The 21748-nt window shown below is 35.8% G+C and overlaps 1 protein-coding gene across 11 annotated transcripts in view; it reads right to left on the bottom strand.

Annotated features, from left to right (window-relative positions):
• LOC121472083 (butyrophilin subfamily 1 member A1-like) overlaps window positions 1-20738 on the bottom strand; it is a 78428-nt gene extending 57690 nt beyond the window's left edge. For 6 of the 11 annotated variants that reach the window (XR_005982777.1, XM_041723121.1, XM_041723148.1 and 3 more), the window contains exons 1-5: window positions 20496-20738; window positions 18446-18824; window positions 11346-11466; window positions 9155-9253; window positions 2230-2262 (exon numbers count right to left, since the gene is read on the bottom strand). Coding sequence is in view for 10 of the 11 variants with exons in the window: in XM_041723121.1 (XP_041579055.1) it covers window positions 2230-2262; window positions 9155-9253; window positions 11346-11466; window positions 18446-18484 (292 nt within the window). In the remaining variant the exon portion in view is untranslated. The remainder of the gene's footprint in view (window positions 1-2229; window positions 2263-9154; window positions 9254-11345; window positions 11467-18445; window positions 18825-20495) is intronic. The other 5 variants (XM_041723088.1, XM_041723095.1, XM_041723079.1 and 2 more) reach the window with 4 other exon arrangements.
• Between the last annotated feature and the right edge of the window lie 1010 nt (window positions 20739-21748).

Raw genomic sequence — 21748 nt, 5'->3', positions numbered from 1 at the left:
ATGCAATACTATGAAATACACAGCAATATTATGTGAAGAGTTTGGCAGACCTTCAAAAAGTTAAAGAATAGTATAAGACATACCTTTTTTTTCTTATTTCAGCCACTTTATTTAACAATCTAATTAGCAATTTAACATTATGGTTCATTTTCCTATTAGGATAGGACATTTAGAGTGCTTTGAAAATGGTCAGCCAAAAAAAAAAAAAAGAAAAGAAAAAGAAAATGGTCAGCCAAACCCTTCAACTATTAAATTATATACACAGGCCTTATTCATTATTTTATGTTCTGCTGTATTTATAGTATTTACTTAAAATGGATCAAAGACCAAAATTTGAGAGCATAAAACAATAAAACTCTTTTTTAAAAAATAGAGGTACAGTGGAGAACCTGGGTGGCTCAGTCAGTTAAGCATCTGACTCTTGATTTCGGCTCAGGTCATGACCTCAAGGCTGTGGGATCTAGCCCCTAATCAGTCTCCTCACGCAGTGGAGAATCTGCATGAGGAACCTCTATTTCTGCTCCTCCCCCACTCATGTGTGCACATGCACGTGTGCACGCACACACACAAACTCTCTCTCTCAAATAAAATAAATCTTAAAAAAATAATAAATAAAACTGAATTCATAAAAGTCAAAATTATGGATCAAAACAGAAGCAGTGAAGAGATAATATGCATAATGAGAGAAAATATTTGCAAATTATGTTTTAAGGGCCCAATATCAAGAATATATAAAGAAGCTTTACAACTTCATGACAAAAAGAAAAACACTCCTTTTAGAAAATGGATAAAGAAGATGTGGTATACAATGGAATATTACTCAGCCATTAGAAACGACAAATACCCACCATTTGCTTCGACGTGGATGGAACTGGAGGGTATTATGCTGAGTGAAATAAGTCAGCCGGAGAAGGACAAACATATATGGTCTCGTTCATTTGTGGAATATAAAAATTAGTGAAAGGGAATAAAGGGAAAGGAAAGAAAATGAGTGAAAATATCAGTGAGGGTGACAAAACATGAGAGACACCTAACTTGGGAAATGAACAAGGGGTAGTGGAAGAGGAGGTGGTCGGGCGGTTGGGGTGACTGGGTGATGGGCACTGAGGGGGCACTAGGTGGGATGAGCACTGGATGTTATGCTATATGTTGGCAAATTGAACTCCAATTAAAAAAATAAAAATAAAATAAAATAAAAAGAAAATGAGCAGAAGACCTGAATAGACATTTATTCAAGGATATACAAATGGTCAAGAAGGAAATGAAAATATGCTCAACTTCTTTTGTCATTAGGGAGGTGCACATCAAGATTACAATGAGATACCACTTTATAGGTACCAGTAAGGCCATAATTTAAAAATTGGAAAATAACAAGTATTGGTGAGTAAAGGAGAAATTGGAACTCTAATACATTGCTGTTTGTAATGTAAAATAGTGCTACCACAGTGGAAAATAATTTGGCATACTGTGTAAAAGTTAAACATAGTATATTGTATGATCCAGTAATTCCATTCATGGGTCTATACCCCCTAAATTGAAAACAGGTATTTGAACAAATACCTGTGCAAAGATATTCATAGCAGCACTACTCACAAAAGTCAAAAGCTAGAAAAATCCCAAAGGTCAATGAATAAACAAAATGTGTCACACCCATACAATGAAGTCTTTCTTATTCAATTGTAAAAAGGAATAAAGTACTGATATGTACTACAATATGAATACAAGCCTCAAAAATTTTATGTAAGTGAAAGAAGGCAGACACAAAATGTCACATATTTGTTAATCCCATGGATATGAGATCCTACCAGAAAAGGGAAATTCACAGAAATAGAAAGCAGATAGTGATTGCCAGAGACTAGGAGTGGTAGGAGAATGAGAAGTGACTTCTTAAAGAGTATGGAGTTTACCTGGGGTGATGAAATTTTTTTTGGAACTAAATGGAAGTAATAATTATAAAATATTTTAAATGTACTAAATGCCACTGAACTGTCAAAATGGTTAATTTAATTTAATGTTATTTAATGTTTGAATTTTATCTCAATAAAATTAAGAAATCAAATCAATAGAAGTGACCTGCAAATGAAATAACAGAAGGTCACAATTCATTTACTAATAGACAAAGTCCTTGGTTCAACACAATGCCAAGATGCCTAGTGCTACTCTCATCAGTCAAGAGCTAACATTGCTTAAACTGCATGATTTGTACTTATGTGAAGATGAAATGCCTACCTGTCTTTTGCTTAGTTTCTTCCCTCCTTGCTCCTGAAAAAGAAAAATAGACAAAAATTTGGAGAGTTTAGAAAAAAACAAAACAGGAAAAATCTGTTACATATTAAATTGAAACAAATTGCAAGTGTAGCAATAGAGTTGGTAAGAGATTGGTATACTGGGAGGAAAATTTTATTTGCTATAATGTGAAGCTACTGAACCCCGTTTCTTTTTATTGTCTTATTCTTTTTATTTTCTTTTTATTGAGTTTGCTGCAATGATACACTTTCTAAGTGATTTAAGATTTGAAACTCACCATTTTTTATTTTCTCTGTAAATCATATGAAAAATATTGATAAAATAAGTGAAGTGATTCATAAATAAAGATATATAGACGATCAAATATTAGTTCTTTTAGGAGCAAATTCTGCTTTTACAAAATTCTAAAGTACCAAGAGCATTGCTTTTATCCAGGACAGGTTTTCCTTCAATAATATATTTTCTATTTTGGTGGAGATAAATTTCCCTTTGACTTCCTCCCTTTTCTCTAAATAAATGCATTAAATAATTAATTTTTTTAAATAACTGATACAACATAAAAATAAATTAAAAGAGGGTAAGACTTATCAGGTCATTAATTAATTAAATCTTTTGTTTATGGATGAAGAGAAAACTCCTTATTTCACATTTTCAAAACAAAATAGAAATTTTTAATTTTCAGGATTCACAATCTCTTTATCTTATTTCTGTTCATATGTTTTTCCCTTCTCATTTGCTCCTTCTGTTATTTCCTGTATGCTTGTAGAAGTTTCTTTAGCATTTCTCATGGGACAAATGTGGTAACTAATTTCTTCTTTTCTTGACTTTTCTTTCTTCCATGCATTAAAGTTTTTATTTTGTCTTTTTTGCTGAAGTCTATTTTCACTGAATATATAGACTACTAGGTTGACAGTCTTTTCTTTCAGTATTTTAATGATTTCACTTTATTGTATTCTTGTTCCTATGATTTCTGGTGTGAAATCACCTGGTTTTGAAAATGTCTCCTTTGTTGTTTTACGTTAGATACCTCCAAGAGTTATTTATCTTCAGTTTTCAAAAATTATGATTGTAATATTTCTAGGCTTGTTGCTTGTGTTGTTAATTTTAGTTACTTGATGGGTGTGAGGTGATATCTCATTGTAATTTTGACTTGCATTTCCCTGATAATGAGTGATATTGAGCATCTTTTCATGCGTCTTCTGGCCATCTGTATATCTTCTTTGGGGGAAATGTCCATTTATGTCTTCTCATCTTTTAATCAGGTTGTTTATTGGGTGTTTCTCTTATACTATCTAGCTCCATCCATGTTGTTGCAAATGGCAAGATTTCATTCTTTTTATGGCTGAATAATATTCTATTTTGTACATATCCTATTTCTTCTTTATCCATTAATCTATCGATAGAGACTTGGGATGCTTCCATAATTTGGCTATTGTAGATAAGGCTGGAAGAGATGTGGGGATGCCTTATATCCTTTGTATAGAGAACTTTATATATTTTGGACACTAACCCTTTATCAGATATATTATTTGCAAATATCATCTCTTATCTGCCACGTCTGTTAGGTTGTCTTTTAGTTTTGTTGACTGTTTCCTGTGTTAGAACTTTTCATATTATCTCACATCTCCAAGGCTTTTGTTCATTATGTCTATGTTTTCCTATCTGTTCTTCAGCGAGGAAAATTCTGTGGATTTATGTTCCATCTTCTGGTCTTTTTGCTTATCATTTGCATTTTCCTATTGTGCTAATGCAGTAATATTTAAATTTCAGATGTTATATTTTTCAATTCTAAAATTTTGATTTAACTATTTTTTCTAGTTTCTTTTTTTTTAAGATTTTATTTATTTATTCATGAGAAAGAGAGAGAGGCACAGACACAGGCAGAGGGAGAAGCAGGCTTCATGCAGGGAGCCTGTGTGGGACTTGATCCGGGGTCTCCAGGATCACGCCCTGGACTGAAGGCGGCGCTAAACCGCTGAGCCACTGGGCTGCCCTTATTTTTTTCTAGTTTCTATTTATCTGCTGTGAATTTTCATTCTTTTCATTTCTTTTTTTTTTTCATTCTTTTCATTTCTAATCTCTTTTATTGCACTTGATGTAGCCCAGCAACCATAGTCTCCCTCCCTTCTTTAAACATTTTTATATAAAGCTCTGTATATTCTTTACCCAGATCCCCCTAATGATAGAAAATATCTTGTATAACTGTAGTAAGATATCAAAGCCAAGAAATTGACATGGGTATAATACTGTTAACTATGCAACATACCTCATTTGAGTTTCATCATTTTTGCATGTGTGTGATATGCATGTGTGTGTTTATGCAATTTCTCCCATCTGTGTATATCCAGGTTTCCCTGGAGGAACAGCCTTAGAGTTCTGGTATTTTATGGAGCCAACTGAGTATACTTCTCAGGTATTAAATGCTTGGCATTTAGAAGTCAAGCTACAGGGATGCCTGGGTGGCTCAGTGGTTGAGCATCTGCCTTTCGCTCAGGTCCTGATCCTGGGGTCCTGGGATTGAGTTCCGCATCATGTTCTCCACAAGGAGCCTGCTTCTCCCTCTGCCAAGTCTCTCTTTCTCTGTGTCTCTCATGAATAAATAAATAAAATCTTTTTAAAAATTCTTTAATTCAAAGAATTGATTTCCTTGCATGCTTTAATATATTTATAATAATTTAATTAAAAAATCTTTGCCTAATAAGTCCAACATTTAACACCCCAAGTCCCCCAGGCACAGTGTCTGCCTTTTTTTCATGTATTGGCCATACTTTCCTGTGTATTTGTGTGTCTCCAAATTTTTGGATAAAAACTAGTACTGTGTCAACTCTAGAAATCCAATTCCTCTCCTTCCCCCAAGGCATGTTATTGTTGTTGCTGCTCTTTATGTGGTTAGTGATTTGCCTGATTCTTGACTTCCCTGTAGTGTGTAGCCACTGTAGTCTCTGATTACTTAGCTTATTGGTCAGCTAATGATTAATCAGAGATTTTGTTATTGCCTTGAGGTAAAACATTTCCAACTTTTGCTAAGGGGTTCTCTGTATGTGTTAGGATATGCCTGTCTGCTTAGAAAGTTTACAACTTTGGTTTAGTCTCCATTTTCTGCTTCCAACTTCAATCAGCCAGAGGTGAGAGATTGGAATGCTCTTAGGCTCCCTGGGCATTCAACATAGCCCTGCACGTGCGAGCAGTTTTCTAGATTTCTAAGTCAGAATTTCTCAAAGTCCCCTTTGTACATCTCATTGCCCAGATCTTCCTTTAAAAGCTTTGTTCCGATTCCTATTTGCCTGACTGATATCATATTTCTAGGTAGATGTAAAAATGTGCAGTTGATTATTTTTGACAAATTCCCTGAGGATAGAGTTTTTCCCATTAAGGAAGTTCTAAGCCTGATCAAATAATGGCAACATCTTGTGAATGGTGATTTTCCAGGGAGCTGTGAGACAGGTCAATATGGCAATACTTTGCTTGTTTCACAGCTACCATTGTTGCCAGGCTGCTGTTTTAAAGGCTATCATAAATAAATAAATAATAAATAAATAAATAAATAAATAAAATAAAGGCTATCACAGGGCAGTCCTGGTGACCCAGTGGCTTAGCGCCACCTTTGGCCAGGGATGTGATCCTGGAGACCCAAGATCAAGTCTCACATCGGGCTCCCTGCTTGAAGGCTGCTTCTCCCTCTGCCTGTGTCTCTGCCTCTCTCTCTCTCTCTCTCTCTCTCTCTCTGTGTCATGAATAAATAAATAAAATCTTTAAAAAAAAAAGGCTATCACAGAGTTGGAGAGAGAGGGACAGGAGTAGGCCATGTTACAATGCACAAACTTGTACTGTTCTTATGCAGTTTAGCAGTTCTTCCCAAAGAAATAAGCCGTGAATTGTTGCACAACATTGTTTAATTTCTAGAGTTGATTGATTTTGACAATAAGCCCAGTATTTTCCTTGCCTTTTTTTTGGTATATTTTTTATTTACTTTTTTGGAGAAGTGTATTTATGCAGATTCTTACTCTGCCAATCAGGAAGTTCTACCCTTAAAGGTAAATTTGTACAATGTTATTTTGATGTTTCTCTGACATTTCCAGTAACTGGTATATGCTATACAAGAAACTGAAAGTAGCTTCAGTATTTGTTTATAACTCAAAATGTTTTTTTAATGTACTGTAAAGTTGGATCTTTGATTACACAGTAAATTAACTCAAAAATGGTCTTCTTCGGGGATCCCTGGGTGGCTCAGTGGTTTAGTGCCTGCTTTCGACCCAGGGCATGATCCTGGAGTCCTGGGATCGAATCCCATGTCAGGCTCCCTGCATGAAGGCTGCTTCTTCCTCTGCCTGTGTCTCTGCCTCTCTCTCTGTGTCTCTCATGAATAAATAAATAAAATCTTTTTTAAAAATGGCCTTCTTCATTAATACTAGTTCATCCAAAGCTATGTATAAACATGTTATTTTATAAATTGAATGTGACAACCTTTAACTTTAACTAATATTTGCAAGCCTGTGAATCTTCCTGTGCATTGTTTTAGTGGTTTTTCAAAACCCTAACTCTAAACCGTTTGAAGAATTCTTTCACATATGAATCATTACAATGTCCATTTGTACACTTTTATTTTAAAATTATTTACTGGCAAAGTATACTGACTAAACTCTGGCAGTTCCTCTCCCAGTACTTGGAACAGAGAGTTAATATTTGTGCACATGCCTTAGGAATAGGCGTTGGGGACATATGGGCAAGTTGGCTTCCCATGGCAGGCCCTTTCCCTGCACACATGAAAACCTCCTCTTCCCCACAACTTTAGCCACTAATGCCACTTCTGATGCTGCTGCCAATGCCACTGTCACATATCTGGGCCCAGTTCAAAGCCCAAGTCACTTCCCTGGCCCCATGGTGTTCTGTTCTGCCACAGGTATTTGGGAATGCACTGGGCCAATCACTGTTGGTGCACTGATAGTGTTACCTGGAAGCCTGAGCCCACTGTGTGTGGACTGCTGCTGGAACACAAATGCTTGCATGTACTATGAATCAATTCACTGCTTTCTCTGTTCATATGCATGGTCTATTGTCTTACTGGACTTCATTTATAAAACAGATATTCAAAGATAAACTTATAAAAAATTCAATATAATGAAAGAACAGTATATCAAGGATATTCTCAGCACTGAGCCCTGAACAGCTACATAAATTGCATACCTATGAAGCCAGTCCTGCACACATCCTTTTCATGAAAAATGTCATTGCAGGATTTTAGTGGTTACATATGCAGTATATGTGTAGCACTATGAGGACTAACATAAGAACACATGGATATAACTAGCTTCGTGTCACATCTGGGGCTGACCATGCAGAATCTTTGCAATTCCATAGGTCTGAATATTCCCATTAGAGTTATAATGACTTATTGGGGCAAGAGTCACACAAAGAAAAACCAGTCTATCTCTTTTAACACCTATGAGATTAAAACAGCAGCTTTCCTATTGTCTGTTCTAAAAATAGTCTCCGGTAAAATATTTGCAATTAGTCCTTATACAGATTTTGTATCTGAAATTCTTAAATTAGATTGCATGACTATATATTTTGTACCAGATTCTAATAGTATAGTGAGTGTTTCAATGTATGATTAGGAATGTTAAAAGATATTTGTTCAAACTTTGCTTCTGTTTTGTACCAATACCCATTTTTATTGTTGTGTTGACAATGTTATATTTATTTAAATTTTTTTATTTTGTCTTGCTTTTATTTAATAGTATTTTTTTAATTCAGTGTTTTTGTTTTCAGAATAAAATATATTTTGTAGGATTTCATTCAATAATAATAATTTATTCCTATTGCCTTCTATGAATAGTGACAAAATCCCACTTTATTTATTTGGATGTTTCTACATGTTCAGGATTTTTGAATTTGTAGGTACTGTATAATATGTTATTCTAATGAGGTTTTTTTTTTTTTTTTGCACAAAACAATGTTAAAAATTGTGAAAAAAATGTAGTAAAAATTCCTTAACATTTCCCCATAAATTTTGCTTGAAAATTAAGAATTTCTTATACTTTCACGTTGTTTATGATAAAATATATTCTATTTTAATCCTCTATCTAACTTAGTATCCATTCTCTAATATAAGAAACTATTCTCTAATTAGAAAAATAACTCCTTCATGTGACCATTAAGATTTTGATTAAATGCTATCAGTGGATTGAACTCATGACTTCTTTGGAAAAATACTCAATAAAAAGAAAGATCTCATTATTAAAATTCTTTTTTATATAGAGTCAAATATGGCACCTTACAACTTCAACCATTTATTTCTAATCCTAACAGTTGAAATAATGGAAGAGAGAGAAAATCTTCTTTTAATGACAAGTTATCAAAATAATAAAATATTTTACATGTAACTCAAATACTGTGGATTTCTCTGTTAAATATTATTTATACTGTTAATTTTAAAGACATGTTTTCAGAACCTTTATAATTCTGGGAATAATATACTTGATGAATTGTAGTTTGTCAAAATCTCTCTTAAATATGTTGCTTAGAAGTAAATATAAAAAGTGAAAAGTGGTCAGCCCTGGTGGCCCAGTGGTTTAGCAGGGCCTTCAGCCTGGGGTGTGATCCTGGAGACCCGGATCGAGTCCCACATCAGGTTCCCTGCATGGGAGCTTGCTTCTTCCTCTGACTGTGTCTCTGCCTCTCTTTCTCTCTCTCTCTCTCTCTCTGTCTGTCATGAATAAATAAATAAAATCTTTTTTAAAAAGTGAAGAGTAACCAAAAGAGACTATTACATTTCTAACCTCCAATTCTGTTTTTATAATGAGGTTAGAGCTTGCTTATCTCTGTTATAATCATCATTCAGAAACCATGTCAAAATTAGAGTAGTAAACGCTTAAGATATCATGATTTTACATATTTACTAACTTACCACTATCACGATATTCCTTTATGAACAGAGAAATAATAATGATGAAGGTCTCTAGGAGTAAGAGGCAATTGAAGTTTGTATCTACTCCAGGGTGGAACTCTGAAAAATGAATGCCAAAGAATTTTCTTATTAACATCCAGACCATCTTATTGCTGTTTCTACCATACAAGTTTTATTCTATACTTCCATTAACCTATAGGTCTGTGACCAAGTTTCAATTTTCAGAGATAAAGCTAAGAGATCTCATTACTCCTAAACACCACAGCAGGAGATGACAGCAGCCACTCAGAAGACAGCATGGGATTGAATATCTCAGGGTAGGCCAAAGGTTAGGGAAATTCTCATTCCATGAGTTTTGAAAAATTCTTGAGTGTGAACACCTCACAGTAAATGAGGGAATATCTGTCAAGTTTCAGGGCTCTTCTCATCACTTTACTATACTCTATGGAGCCAAAAATGATATAGCCAGACTTTGGTCCAGAAACCAAATCAGGTCTAATATATATTTTTGGAAGATTTGTGATTTCAGGATAGATTTCAGTTTTTAAAATCAGACATGTGAAAAAAAATGCTCCACATCACTTGTAATCAGGGAAATACAAATCAAAACCACGATGTGATACCACCTTACACCAGTCAGAATGGCTAAAATTAACAAGACAGGAAACAATAAGTGTTGGCAAGGATGTGGATGAAGGGGAACCCTCTTACACTGTTGGTGGGAATGCAGCTGGTACAGCCTACTCTGGAAAACTGTATATAGTTTCCTCAAGAAGTTAAAAATAAAGATACCCTTCAAGTCAGCAATTTCACTACTGAGTATTTACCTCAAAGATACAGATGTAGTGAAATGAAGGAGTACCTACACCCCAATGTTTGTAATAGCAATGTCCACAATAGCCAAACTATGGAAGGAACTGAGATGTCCTTCAACAGATCAATGGATAAAGAAGATATGGTATATTTATATAAAGGAATATTACTTGGCCAGCAGAAAGGATGAATACCTACCATTTATATCGACATGAATGGAAATGGAGGGTATTATGCTAAGTGAAATAAGCCAATAACAGAAAGACAATTATCATATGGTGTCACTCATATGTGAAATACAAGAAATAATGCAAGGAACCACAAAGAAAGAAGGGGAAAGTGAAGGGGAAAAATCATAGAGGAAGCCAAACCATGAGAGACTTTTAACTCTGGGAAGCAAACTGAGAGTTACTGAAGGGGAGGGTTGTTGAAGGGTGGATGGGCTAACTGGGTGACAGGCCTTAAGGAGGGCACATGACATGATTACTAAGTGTTATATGCAAATGATGAATTATTGAAAATTACCTCTGAAACTAAGGATGTACTATATGTTGGCAAGTTGAATTTAAAGAAAAAATAAATAAAAAACAAGGTAAAGTCATTGAAAAAAAGAAAAAAGTGATGCAAAAATAATATGAAATTCAAATGTCAGTGTCCACAGAACTCAACTATGTTCAACCATGGTGTATGGCTTATAGCTGCTTTTCACCACAATAACAAAGATGAGGAGTTGTAATCAAGACTGTTTGTAGTGCAGTGATGGAGTTATAACATCATTTGAGTCACTTGACTATAACAATACAACTACATTTTATGTCTTTGTTTTATTACCAGGGAATACCAGTCATGCCAAAACAAGAAAAGAAGGCAAAAGTAGACTTTGAAAAAAAATCTTAAATTATATTGGAGTGGATTATTTTCTTATTTAATTACATGTATTCATTATGCAATGACACTATAGCAAGAAAACAACAGAGTGAGAAAATGGTGGCAGACTAGCAGGACCCCAGGATTGCTTCCACTTATGAATGCAACTTGGTAACTATCAAATAATCTTAAATACCCCAGAAACTGGCCTGAAGACAAGAAAAAATTCCACAATTAAAGGTAGATAAGATACCACATTGAAGAAGTTAGGAAGTGCATAGACATAATTTAAGGAAGAAATGATTCCTGGTTTCTATGCAGGGGAGGAAGCTCTGTTTATGAAGAAGAATAAGAGAGTGACAGAGAGAGAAAGAGAGACAGTGAGGGAGAGAGAGCGAGAGAGAGAGAGAACACACAGAGGAATGAACCAGGAGAAAATTTCCCATAGTCATTGTCTTGGAAAGCGAAAGTGGTTAAATTTCATGAATTCTTGCCATCAAAGGGGACTAACCTGAAGTATTAAATGTCAGGGAGCTTGGCTCCAGTAGGTCTTGAAGGCATTGGGGCTGCTCTTGGAAAGAAGGCAAACAATTCATAGAGATGCAGCATGGAAACAGTGATCTGAAGAGTACCTGGGGTGCACAGTAGGGAAATTATTTCCTCCCCTCAGAGTGTGTCTCTGAGAGGGAGAGTTCACAGAGACACCTCTCCAAAAACAAAGGAACTAGCTGGCATCATTTCCCTTTCCTGTCCCTTATCAGAAGCCCATGGCCACCTGTGGGAACTAGTACAATGCCAATACTGACTGCCTAACTGGCATACACCAAGCCCCACACCCTGCACTCTAGTAGAACTTCCCTTCTCAGCCAAGCTGGCCTCAGTCCCAGCATGACATGTCATTCCCCCAGAAGACAGCAGAAACCCTTGCCCACATGTTTTCTCCCAACCAGAGAAGTATGCAGGGCCTCCTCTGGTGGAGGAGATAACAGGTCTTATTTCACCAATAGACCACAATACACCTAGTTAAAACTCACTATATTCAGACCAGGGACCAAACACTTGCCACAGACAAGGAAAGCCTCTGAAGACCACTGCTTGAAGAATAGAGCAGTCAGAGCAAAACTGTAGAGCACATGCAGCACAAAGTGGAGACACTTCCTAAAGCACCAGGCCCTGGAAATTACATGACCTCTTCTTCATAAGCCATTATTTTCAGGAGCAGGAGACATAACTGGGTTTTCTAACAGAGAGAAGGTGGCAGAGATTTAGGCAAAATAAGAAGACAAGAATTTCTCCCAAATGAAAGAACAAGATAAGACCAAGGCCAGAGATCTAAATAAAACAGATATAAGTAACATGCATGATGGAGAATTTAAAACAATGATTATAAGGATACTCACTGGACTTGAAAAAATAATAGAAGATGTTAGGAGGGAAAATGGCAGCAGAATAGGACGATAGGCTCATCTCATCCCATGGACATAAGTAGATAACTATCAAATCATCCTAAAAACCCAAGACCACCATGAAGAGTGACAGAACTAATTCCACAACTAAAGGGAGAGAAGAGAACACCCTAAAAAAGTAGCAGGTGCAGAGATACGGTTTATGGGAGAAATGAATAGCAGGTGCTGTGGAAATCAGAGAGAGCTGTGGTCAAGAGAAAGGCAAGGAAGAAAGGAACACACAGTGGAATGCACAAGGAGAATGTTTCTCCAACTCCATCAGCTTGGGAAATGAAAGAGGCTAAATTTCATGAGTTCTTACAATCAGTGGGACTGGAATTTTAAAGTTCAGCAGGCTTGGGTGAGATAGAGACCTGAAGGCACTGCCCTGCTTCTGGAAAGAAGACAGGCAAACAACCTGGGGGACAGAGAGTGTGTAAAAAGAGATCTGAAAAACACCTGGGGCACACAGTGGGGAGATTATTCACTCTTTTTGAAGCATATCTCTGAGAGGCAGCATTCACAGAGACAATCTCTGGGAACAAAGAAACTGGCTGTCACCATGTCTCTCCCCTGCCCCTCAGCATAAACACAAATCCACCTTGGGAAGCAGCACAGTGCTGACACATCTACTTAACTTGCTCATTAAAGCCTATCTCCTCGCACTCTGGCAGGACTGCCTTTCTCAGTCAAGCTTGCCTCGGTCTCAGTGTAGTGGCCCCTGCCCTAGAAGACCAGCACAAACTACCACCTACATCACATTTCCCAACCAGAGAGTTTTGTAGGCCTCCATTCTGGTGGAAGTGGTGTCAATCATCCCGTTATAAGCAGACCAGAGCACACTTACTTAAAACTTGCCACATTCAGGCCAGAGACAAAGCACTGCCCACAGAAGGCAAGCAGAGCCTCTGTAGATGGCAGGCCTGAAGGATAGTCAGCCAAAACACAATAACAGAGCACACAAAGCACATATAAGAGACATTCCCTAAGCTCTAGGCCTGGACACTACGTGATCTCTTCTTCATTAAGCCATAATTTTCAGGAGCAGGAGACATAATTTCTAACACAGAGAAGGGAGAGGCTTAGACAAAATTCAAAGATGGAAAAACTTATGCCAAATGAAAGGACAAGATAAGGTCACAGCCAGAAATCCAGAGCAAAACAGATATAATAACATACCTGATGGAGAATTTAAAGTGGTACAAGTATACTCACTGGGGTTGAGAAAAGAATAGAAGACAAGACAAAAAGGAGATTCTTACCATAGATATAAGAGGTTAAAAAGAGTTGATCAGAGATGAAGAGTGCAATAAATTATATTGGATACAGACTCGATTCAATGAACACATGCTGGAAGAAGCAAAGGGACAAATTAGTGACCTAGAAGACAAAATAATGGAAAATAATGAAGGTGAACAAAAGAGAGAAAAGAATTATGCAAAGTGAGAATAGACTTAAGGAATTCAGTTACTCCATCAAACATAATAACATTCATATTATAGGAGTCTCAAAACAAGAAGAGGGAGAAAAGGGAGAACATTTATTTGAAGAACTAATAGCTCAAACCTTCCCTCTTCTGGGGGAAGGAAACAGACATCCAGACCCAAGAGGTACAACTGGGTCTTGATGGCAGAACTGCCGTCAAACACGACAAGAGTAGACCAACAGTAACACATATTGTCACTAAACTGGCAAAACATAGTGATAAAGAAAAAAATTTTAAAGCAGCAAGACAAAAGAAGTAACATACAGAGGAAAACCCATAAGACTAGCAGGAGATTTTTCAGGTGAAGCTTTCCAAGCCAGAAGGCAGTGACATGATATATTCAAAGTGCTAAGTGAGAAAAATCTGTAGCCAAGTATACTCTATCCAGCAAGGGTATCATTCAGAATAGAAGGAGAGAGAAAGTTTCCCAGGCAAACAAAAACTAAAGGAGTTCATGGCCACTAAACCACTCCTGCAAGAGGTAAGGGGACTCTGATTGGAAAAGAGAGACCAAAAGTGACAGTAAAAAAGTAGAAAACACAAAATAGTAAAAATGCATATATCTATAAAAAATAAGTAAAAACTCACAAAAAGGATATAAAATATAATAACATATACTTAAAACATGGAGAGGACAAGAGAAAAGGATGTCTTCAAACTAAAATGACCATAAACTGGGCGGGGCAAGATGGTGGAAGAGTAGGGTCCCCAAGTCACCTGTCCCCACCAACTTACCTAGAAAACTTTCAAATCATCCTGAAAAAACCTATGAATTTGGCCTGAGTTTTAAAGAGAGAACAGCTAGAATGCTACAGAAAGAAGGGTTTTTGCTTCTAACAAAGTAGGAAGATTGAAAAAATAATAAAAAAGAATCAAGTGGGGGAGGGGCCCCCACTAGGAGCTAGGCTAACACTGGGTGGTGAAAGCCTCTGGGACAGGAAAGCCCAGAAGTGGGAACTTTAAAAATCCGCACCAGATTCTTTCCCTAGAAAGAAGAACTCACCACAAAAGAAAGAAACAAAAACAGTACTCTCTGCCACAGAGTTACAGAATTTGGATTACAATCTGATGTCAGAAAGCCAATTCAGAAGCAATTATAAAGCTACTGGTGGCTCTGGAAAAAAGCATAAAGGATTCAAGAGACTTCATGACTGCAGAATTTAGATCTAATCATGCCAAAATTAAAAAATCATTTAAATGAGATGCAATCCAAACTGGAAGTCCTAACAAGGAGGGTTAATGACATAGAGGAAGGAGTGAGTGACATAAAAGACAAGTTGATGGCAAGGAAGGAAGCTGAGGAAAAAAGAGAAAAACAATTAAAAGACCATGAGGAAAGGTTAAGGGACATAAATGACAGCCTCAGAAGGAAAAATCTACATTTAATTGGGGTTCCAGAGGGCGCTGAAAGAGACAGAGGACCAGAAAGTGTATTTAAACAAATCATGGCTGAGAACTTCCCTAACATGGGAAGGGAAACAGGCATTCAGATCCAGGAGATAGGTCCCCTCCTAAAATCAATAAAAATCATTCAACACCTCGACATTTAATAGTGAAACTTGCAAATTCCAAAGATAAAGAAAATATCTTTAAGCATCAAGAGACAAGAGATCCCTAACAATTATGGGGAGAAGTATTAGGTTAACAGCAGACTTCTCCACAGAGACCTGGCAGGCCAGAAAGGGCTGGCAGGATATATTCAGGATCCTAAATGAGAAGAACCTGCAGCCAAGAATACTTTATCAGCAAGGCTATCATTCAGAATAGAAGGAGAGATAAACAGCTTCCAAGATAGGCAGAAACTGACAGAATATGTGATTTCCAAACCAGCTCTGCAAGAAATATTAAGGGGGACTCTGTAAAAGAAAGAGGATACCCAAAGAAATAAGCCACAAAACAGGGACTGAATAGATATTATGATGACAATAAATTCATATCTTTCAATAGTAACTCTGAACGTGAATGGGCTTAATGACCCCATCAAAAGCCGCAGGGTTTCCGACTGGATAAAAAAGCAAGACCCATCTATTTGCTGTCTACAAGAGACTCATTTGAGACCTAAGGACACCTCCAGCCTGAAAATGAAAGTTGGAGAACCATTTACCACTCAAATAGTCCTCAAAAGAAAGCAGGGGTAGCCATCCTCATATCAGATAAATTAAAGTTTATCCCAAAGAGTATAATAAGAGATGAAGAGGGACACTCTATCATACTTAAAGAAACTATCCAACAAGAGGACCTAACAATCATGAATATTTATGCCCCTAATATCGGAGCTGCCAAGCATATCAATCAATTAATAACCAAAGTTAAGACATACTTAGATAATAATGCACTTATACTGGGAGACTTTAACATGGCCTCAGTGTCCATCGAAAGATGAATGGTTAAGGAAAATGTGGTCTATGTATACAATGGAATATTCCTCAGCCATTAGAAATGACACATACCCACCATTTGCTTCAACGTGGATGGAACTGGAGGGTATTATGCTAAGTGAGGTAAGTCAATCAGAGAAGGGCAATCATATGGTTTCACTCATGGGGAAAATAAAAAATAGTGAAAGGGATTATAGGGGAAAGGAGAGAAAATGAGTGGGAAAAATCAGAGAGCATGACAAAACCGGAGAGACTCCTAACTCTGGGAAACGAACAGGGGTAGTGGAAGGGGAGGTGGGCAAGGCGTTGGGGTGACTGGGTGATGGGCACTGAGGCGGGCACTTAAGGGTTGAGCACTGGGTATTATACTATATGCTGGCAAATCAAACTCCAATAAAAAATTATACATAGTAAAAAAACACCCTCCCAATAAAATCCAGTTAAAAAGCGTGCAGAAGACACGAACAGACATCTATGTATATATACATATATATACATTTCTCCAAATACACACACATACATACATTCACACAAGGGAATATTATTCAGCCATAAAAAGGAATGAATCTTGTCATTTGCAACAATGTGAATAGATCTAGAGAGCATAATGCTAAACAAAATAAATCAGTCAGAGAAAGACAATACCATAGGATTCCACTCATATGTGGAATTTAAGAAACAAAACAAACAAACAAAAAGGAAGACAAACCAAAAAACAAACTATTAACTATAGAGAACAGAGGGTGGCCAAAGGGGAGATTGGTGGGAGGATAAGTGAAATAGGTGATGGGGGTTAAGAATACACTTATCATCATGAGCATTGGGTAAAGTATACAATTGTTGAATCACTACCTTGTACGCCTGAAACTAATATAACACTATATTAACGATCTTGGAGTTAGAGTTAAAAACTTAGTAAATTTTTTTTAAAAACAAAAAGGCAACCTACTGAGGGGGAGAAGACATTGCAAATGATATATCTGATAAGTGACTAATATCCAACATATATAAAGAACTTATATGCAACTGATAAATTACTGAACTCTACAGCTGAAACTAATACTATATGTTAACTAATTGATTTTAAATAAAATAAATTAAAAAAAGAACTTCTACAACTCATCACCCCCCTTCCCCAAAAAAATTCAATTAAAAATATTCAGAGGACCTGAACAGACATTTTTCCAAAGAAGACATAAATAGCCAAGAGACACATTTAAAGATGCTCAAAATCACTAATTATCGTGAAAATGCAAAACAAAACCACAATGGGCTATCACCTACACCTGTCAGAATAGTTAAAATCAAAATGATAAGAAATAGCAAGTGTTGACAAGAATGTGGAAAAAGAATCCTTGTGAACTATTGATGGGAACTAAATTGCTGCAGCCACTGTGTAAAACCGTATGGATTTTCCTCAAAAGATTAAAAATAGGGACACTTGGGTGGCTCAGCATCTGCACCATCTGTCTTTGGCTCAGGGCATGATCCTGCAGTCCTGGGATCGAATCACACATCGGGCTCCCTGCATGAAGACTGCTTCTCCCTCTGCCTACATCTCTGCCTTTCTCTGTCTCTCATCAATAAATAAATAAAATCTTTTTAAAAAGGATTAAAAACAGAACTACCCTATATCCAGTAATTATACTACTGGATATTTACCCAAGGAAAATGAAAATAGTAATAGAAAAGATATATGCACCCCTATGTTTATTGCAGCATTATTTACAATAGCCAAGATATGGAAGTAACCCAAGTGTCCATGGATAGATGAATGGATAAAAACGTGATATCTGGCTATCTTGGATTATACTCACCTATAAAAAGGTCAAGATCTTGTCATTTGCAACAACATGGGTGGACCTACAGGGTATAATGCTTAATAAACCAGTCAGAGAAATATGAACAAGTTATGATTTCACTCATATGTGGAATTTAAGAAACAAAACAAATGAATAAATAATGAAAAAAGATAGATAAACAGACTCTTAAATATAGGGAACACAGTAGTGGTTGCTGCAGGGGTGATTTATGGGGGAAAGGGCGAAATAGATAAAGGGGTTACGAGCACATTTTTTTAATGTTTCAACTTTTTATTTAAATTCTAACTAGTTAACATATAGTGTAATATAATTTCAGAAGAATTCAGTGATTCATCACTTACAATACCCAGTGAAAAGCACACTTATCTTGAGTACTGAGAAATGTATAGAATTGTTGAATCTTTATATTGTATATCTGAAACTAACTTTGTGTCTTTACTATTTTTCAATTAAAAAAAGAAAAAGAGATGATTACCTACCAAAAAGGTTTTGCAGAAAATACTGCTGAAGATCATCATGTAGTCCTATATGTCATTCAGATGATTTAAATTTTTTTAAGGACAAGTGACTTAAATAAATGAGATAAATACAAGGATTTAAATAGCTGAGATACAGTTATTCTTACTCAATTGATCTGGCTATTATAATACAACTCTGTTATATCCTCATTTCTTTTTGTTTTATATTTTCATCTTTCTTCTTGTTAGAGATAATTCTTTGTTTTTTTTCTCAGCCAAATGCCTGATAAGGAGGCTTGGATTTATGTACATAATCACCATTGGTACTATTTGAGCAGGAGGCTTTTGTCCGGCTGTCCTCTTTGGAGTGTTACTTTTGATGTTGCATCTCATCTTCTTCCTATAAAATAGGAAGACCAGACTACTTGCTTTTGTTTTAGCTGTCATGTATAGTAACACTAATTCTCCATTTGTTGTACATGCCCTCGTAGAGGTCAATAATAGTGACTTATTGCTAACTCAGCTGCTAATTTTTCAATGTCCTTAAATATTCTACAGCAGGTATGTCTACCACTCCATTCTTTTCTAAAATGTAACTTGATTTGTATTTCTATAAAACATTGTTTCCTATCTCCCCACCCCCAAACTCTCATTCTCTCTCTCTCCCTTTTTTTTTAAATTGGAGTTCAATTTGCCAACATATATAGCATATCACCCAGTGCTCATCCCATCAAGTGCCCATCACTCAGTTATTTATTTTTGTCCTCATATTTTTCCACTACTGAATATTACTTTGACATTAAGCAAAGGATTATATATGACATACATAAAATCATAATTAAGACAATGAGAAAAATTGTCTTAAATTTCAAAAGTGATATGATTATTACTGAGAAAGAATATGACAAACTACATTTCCTCTTCTGTTATATTTGCCTAAAATTCTAAATAGGTTAGTCAATAGTAGCAAAAATGCCTCTGTGTAAGACATGGTCTTGTATATAAAACAAGAAAACATAGGAGAAATTGTACACAACTATGTTTCACACAGCTTATTGTGGAAAAGGGAAACACTTTTTTTAAATATTACAAAGCAAACAAAAATTGAAAGTAAACATCAAAGTAGTCCAATGCCGTATTCTTGCATGAAGCATTTTTAGAGTATAATATAAATCTTATGCAAGTAATAACTTGAATGATACTCCACTGGTGAACAATTTCCATTTTGTATCTGGACAGTCCTTGATTATTTTCCCAACCATAAAAAGTTACTAACTTATTGACAGTCTTAGTAAATATCAATTTTTAAAGTACTTACTATGAATCAGAATTATAATCAGTATAGGTTGGATCCTACTCTAGTCCTAAAACCCCTAGTTGGTGCACATTAAAATTCATTCACTATGAATATTAATAGCCTTTTAGAATTCTACAGCAATATGTTCCTTTAAAAAAGCTTTTATTTCATTATTACACAGAGTGGCCAGTATGAGAGTATCAGCTTTTAATCATATTGTGTCATCTTTTTCAACTTTAGAATGTAAATATCACATATATTAAATGCTAATTCTTGGACATATTTTTGAAATAAATGACATTCTAATGACATATAGAAAAGGATGGATTGAAGTGAGCTAGGAGTTGGAATTGTGAGGTTAGAGAGTACAGCAAAATTTAAACTACATAGAAAGCATCTCACCTGGGAGCATTACTGATAGAAGAGAAAAATATAGGGACACAGAGATTCTCCAAAATTAGAATGCATGGGTGAAAATGAAAAAAAAGAATCTTTCTTCTTATTGGAAAGAAATATCTAATGAGAGAGGTTATCAAACTGAGAACTTTGGGACCATTTGTAATTATGGAGTAAGAAGAAATGAGATGTCAGGTTGACCAGACCTGAGAGAATAATAGATTCAACTCTTAGCCATTGCACCCTGGTGTCTGCTCTATCTCTGTGGCTCAAATACTTTTCCTAGGAACATTAGACATGTGGACTTACACACACACACACACACACACACACACACACACACACAAATAATAATAGCAGTAAACAAGTAAAACTTACTATTTTGTGTCTTATTATTCATACATAAATTTGTATCTTGACCTATTTGCTGAGTCACCATTTCAGGAAGGAGTTCTTTTCAGGTCGTTCAATTGTAATCTAAAGGAAATTCCCAACTCTATTCTGAGCTGTGTTGGCAGGATTCTGAAATGTCTTTGTGTTCCTTATACAAGCACAGAAATGAGTGATTTTACCATCCAGGGCAAAATCCTGGATTAGACAGAAGCTCAGTCACATGCACCAGTAGCATGAAGGTATCTTAACACTGCTCTCTGTAGCTAGGTGGAATATGGACTTATTCCAGAAGCAAGGGTACTCTGGACTTTGGACTTTATAGACTCATAAAACATTTTAGTTGCAATTGTTCATTTAGTCATTTGAATACATGCACAGATTTTTTTTTTTTTTTTTTTGGTCTCTGTATAGATCTCCAGTGCTTGTTGAATAGAAGTGGTAAGTGTGGATATCCTTTTTGTTCCTGAACTTAGAGGAAAGATTAGATATTTTCATTATTTATTATGATATTATTTTCATAAATGGCCTTCATTAGTTGAAAACATTCCCTTCTAGTGTGTTAAGTGTTTTGTTTTTTAATTAGGAAAAGACATTGGATTTTGTCATTTTTTTTTTACATCCTTTGAGGTGATAATGTGTTTTTTCTCATCATTCTCTTAATATTGTGTATTATATTGATTGGTTTTTGTATGTATGTAAAACCTTTTTTAAGGTTTTTCTTAAAGTTTGAAAAGCTATTAGCCAGAATCATGGTGTAATAAGATACAATATTTTTCCTTTTTTAAAAAAGTGAATACATGTGTAGAGTTAAGAAGCTGTTGCACATTTATGATTTAATAAAATAATTCTAAAGGAAAAAAATAAGGTTTTTATCTGCCAAGTACAATATCTGGACTTCCTCAGGAACAATTGCTATTTATTTTTTCGCCTATGTATTAACAATGCTTTCTGCTTCATTGCTTGCTTCATGACTCTTTTGTTGAAAACTAGACATTTCTAGTGAAGGGGACAATAAGAGAACGGGGAAACTAAGTGCAAAAAATTAGAGAGGAAGACAAACCATGAGAGACTCCTAACTCTTGGAAACAAAGGGTTGCAGAAAGGGAGGTGGGTGGGGGGATGGGGTAACTAGGTGATGGGCATTAGGGAGGGCACATGATGAGATGAACACTGGGTGTTATATGCTGGTAAATTGAATTTCAACAAATTTTTTTAAAAAGAAAAAAAACTAGATATTT

The sequence above is a fragment of the Vulpes lagopus genome, chromosome 1 (genome assembly GCF_018345385.1).
Source record: "Vulpes lagopus strain Blue_001 chromosome 1, ASM1834538v1, whole genome shotgun sequence".
NCBI classification, from domain to species: domain Eukaryota; kingdom Metazoa; phylum Chordata; class Mammalia; order Carnivora; family Canidae; genus Vulpes; species Vulpes lagopus.
Note: the sequence above shows the minus strand (reverse complement) of the source record. Positions and strands in the feature narration are given on the sequence as shown.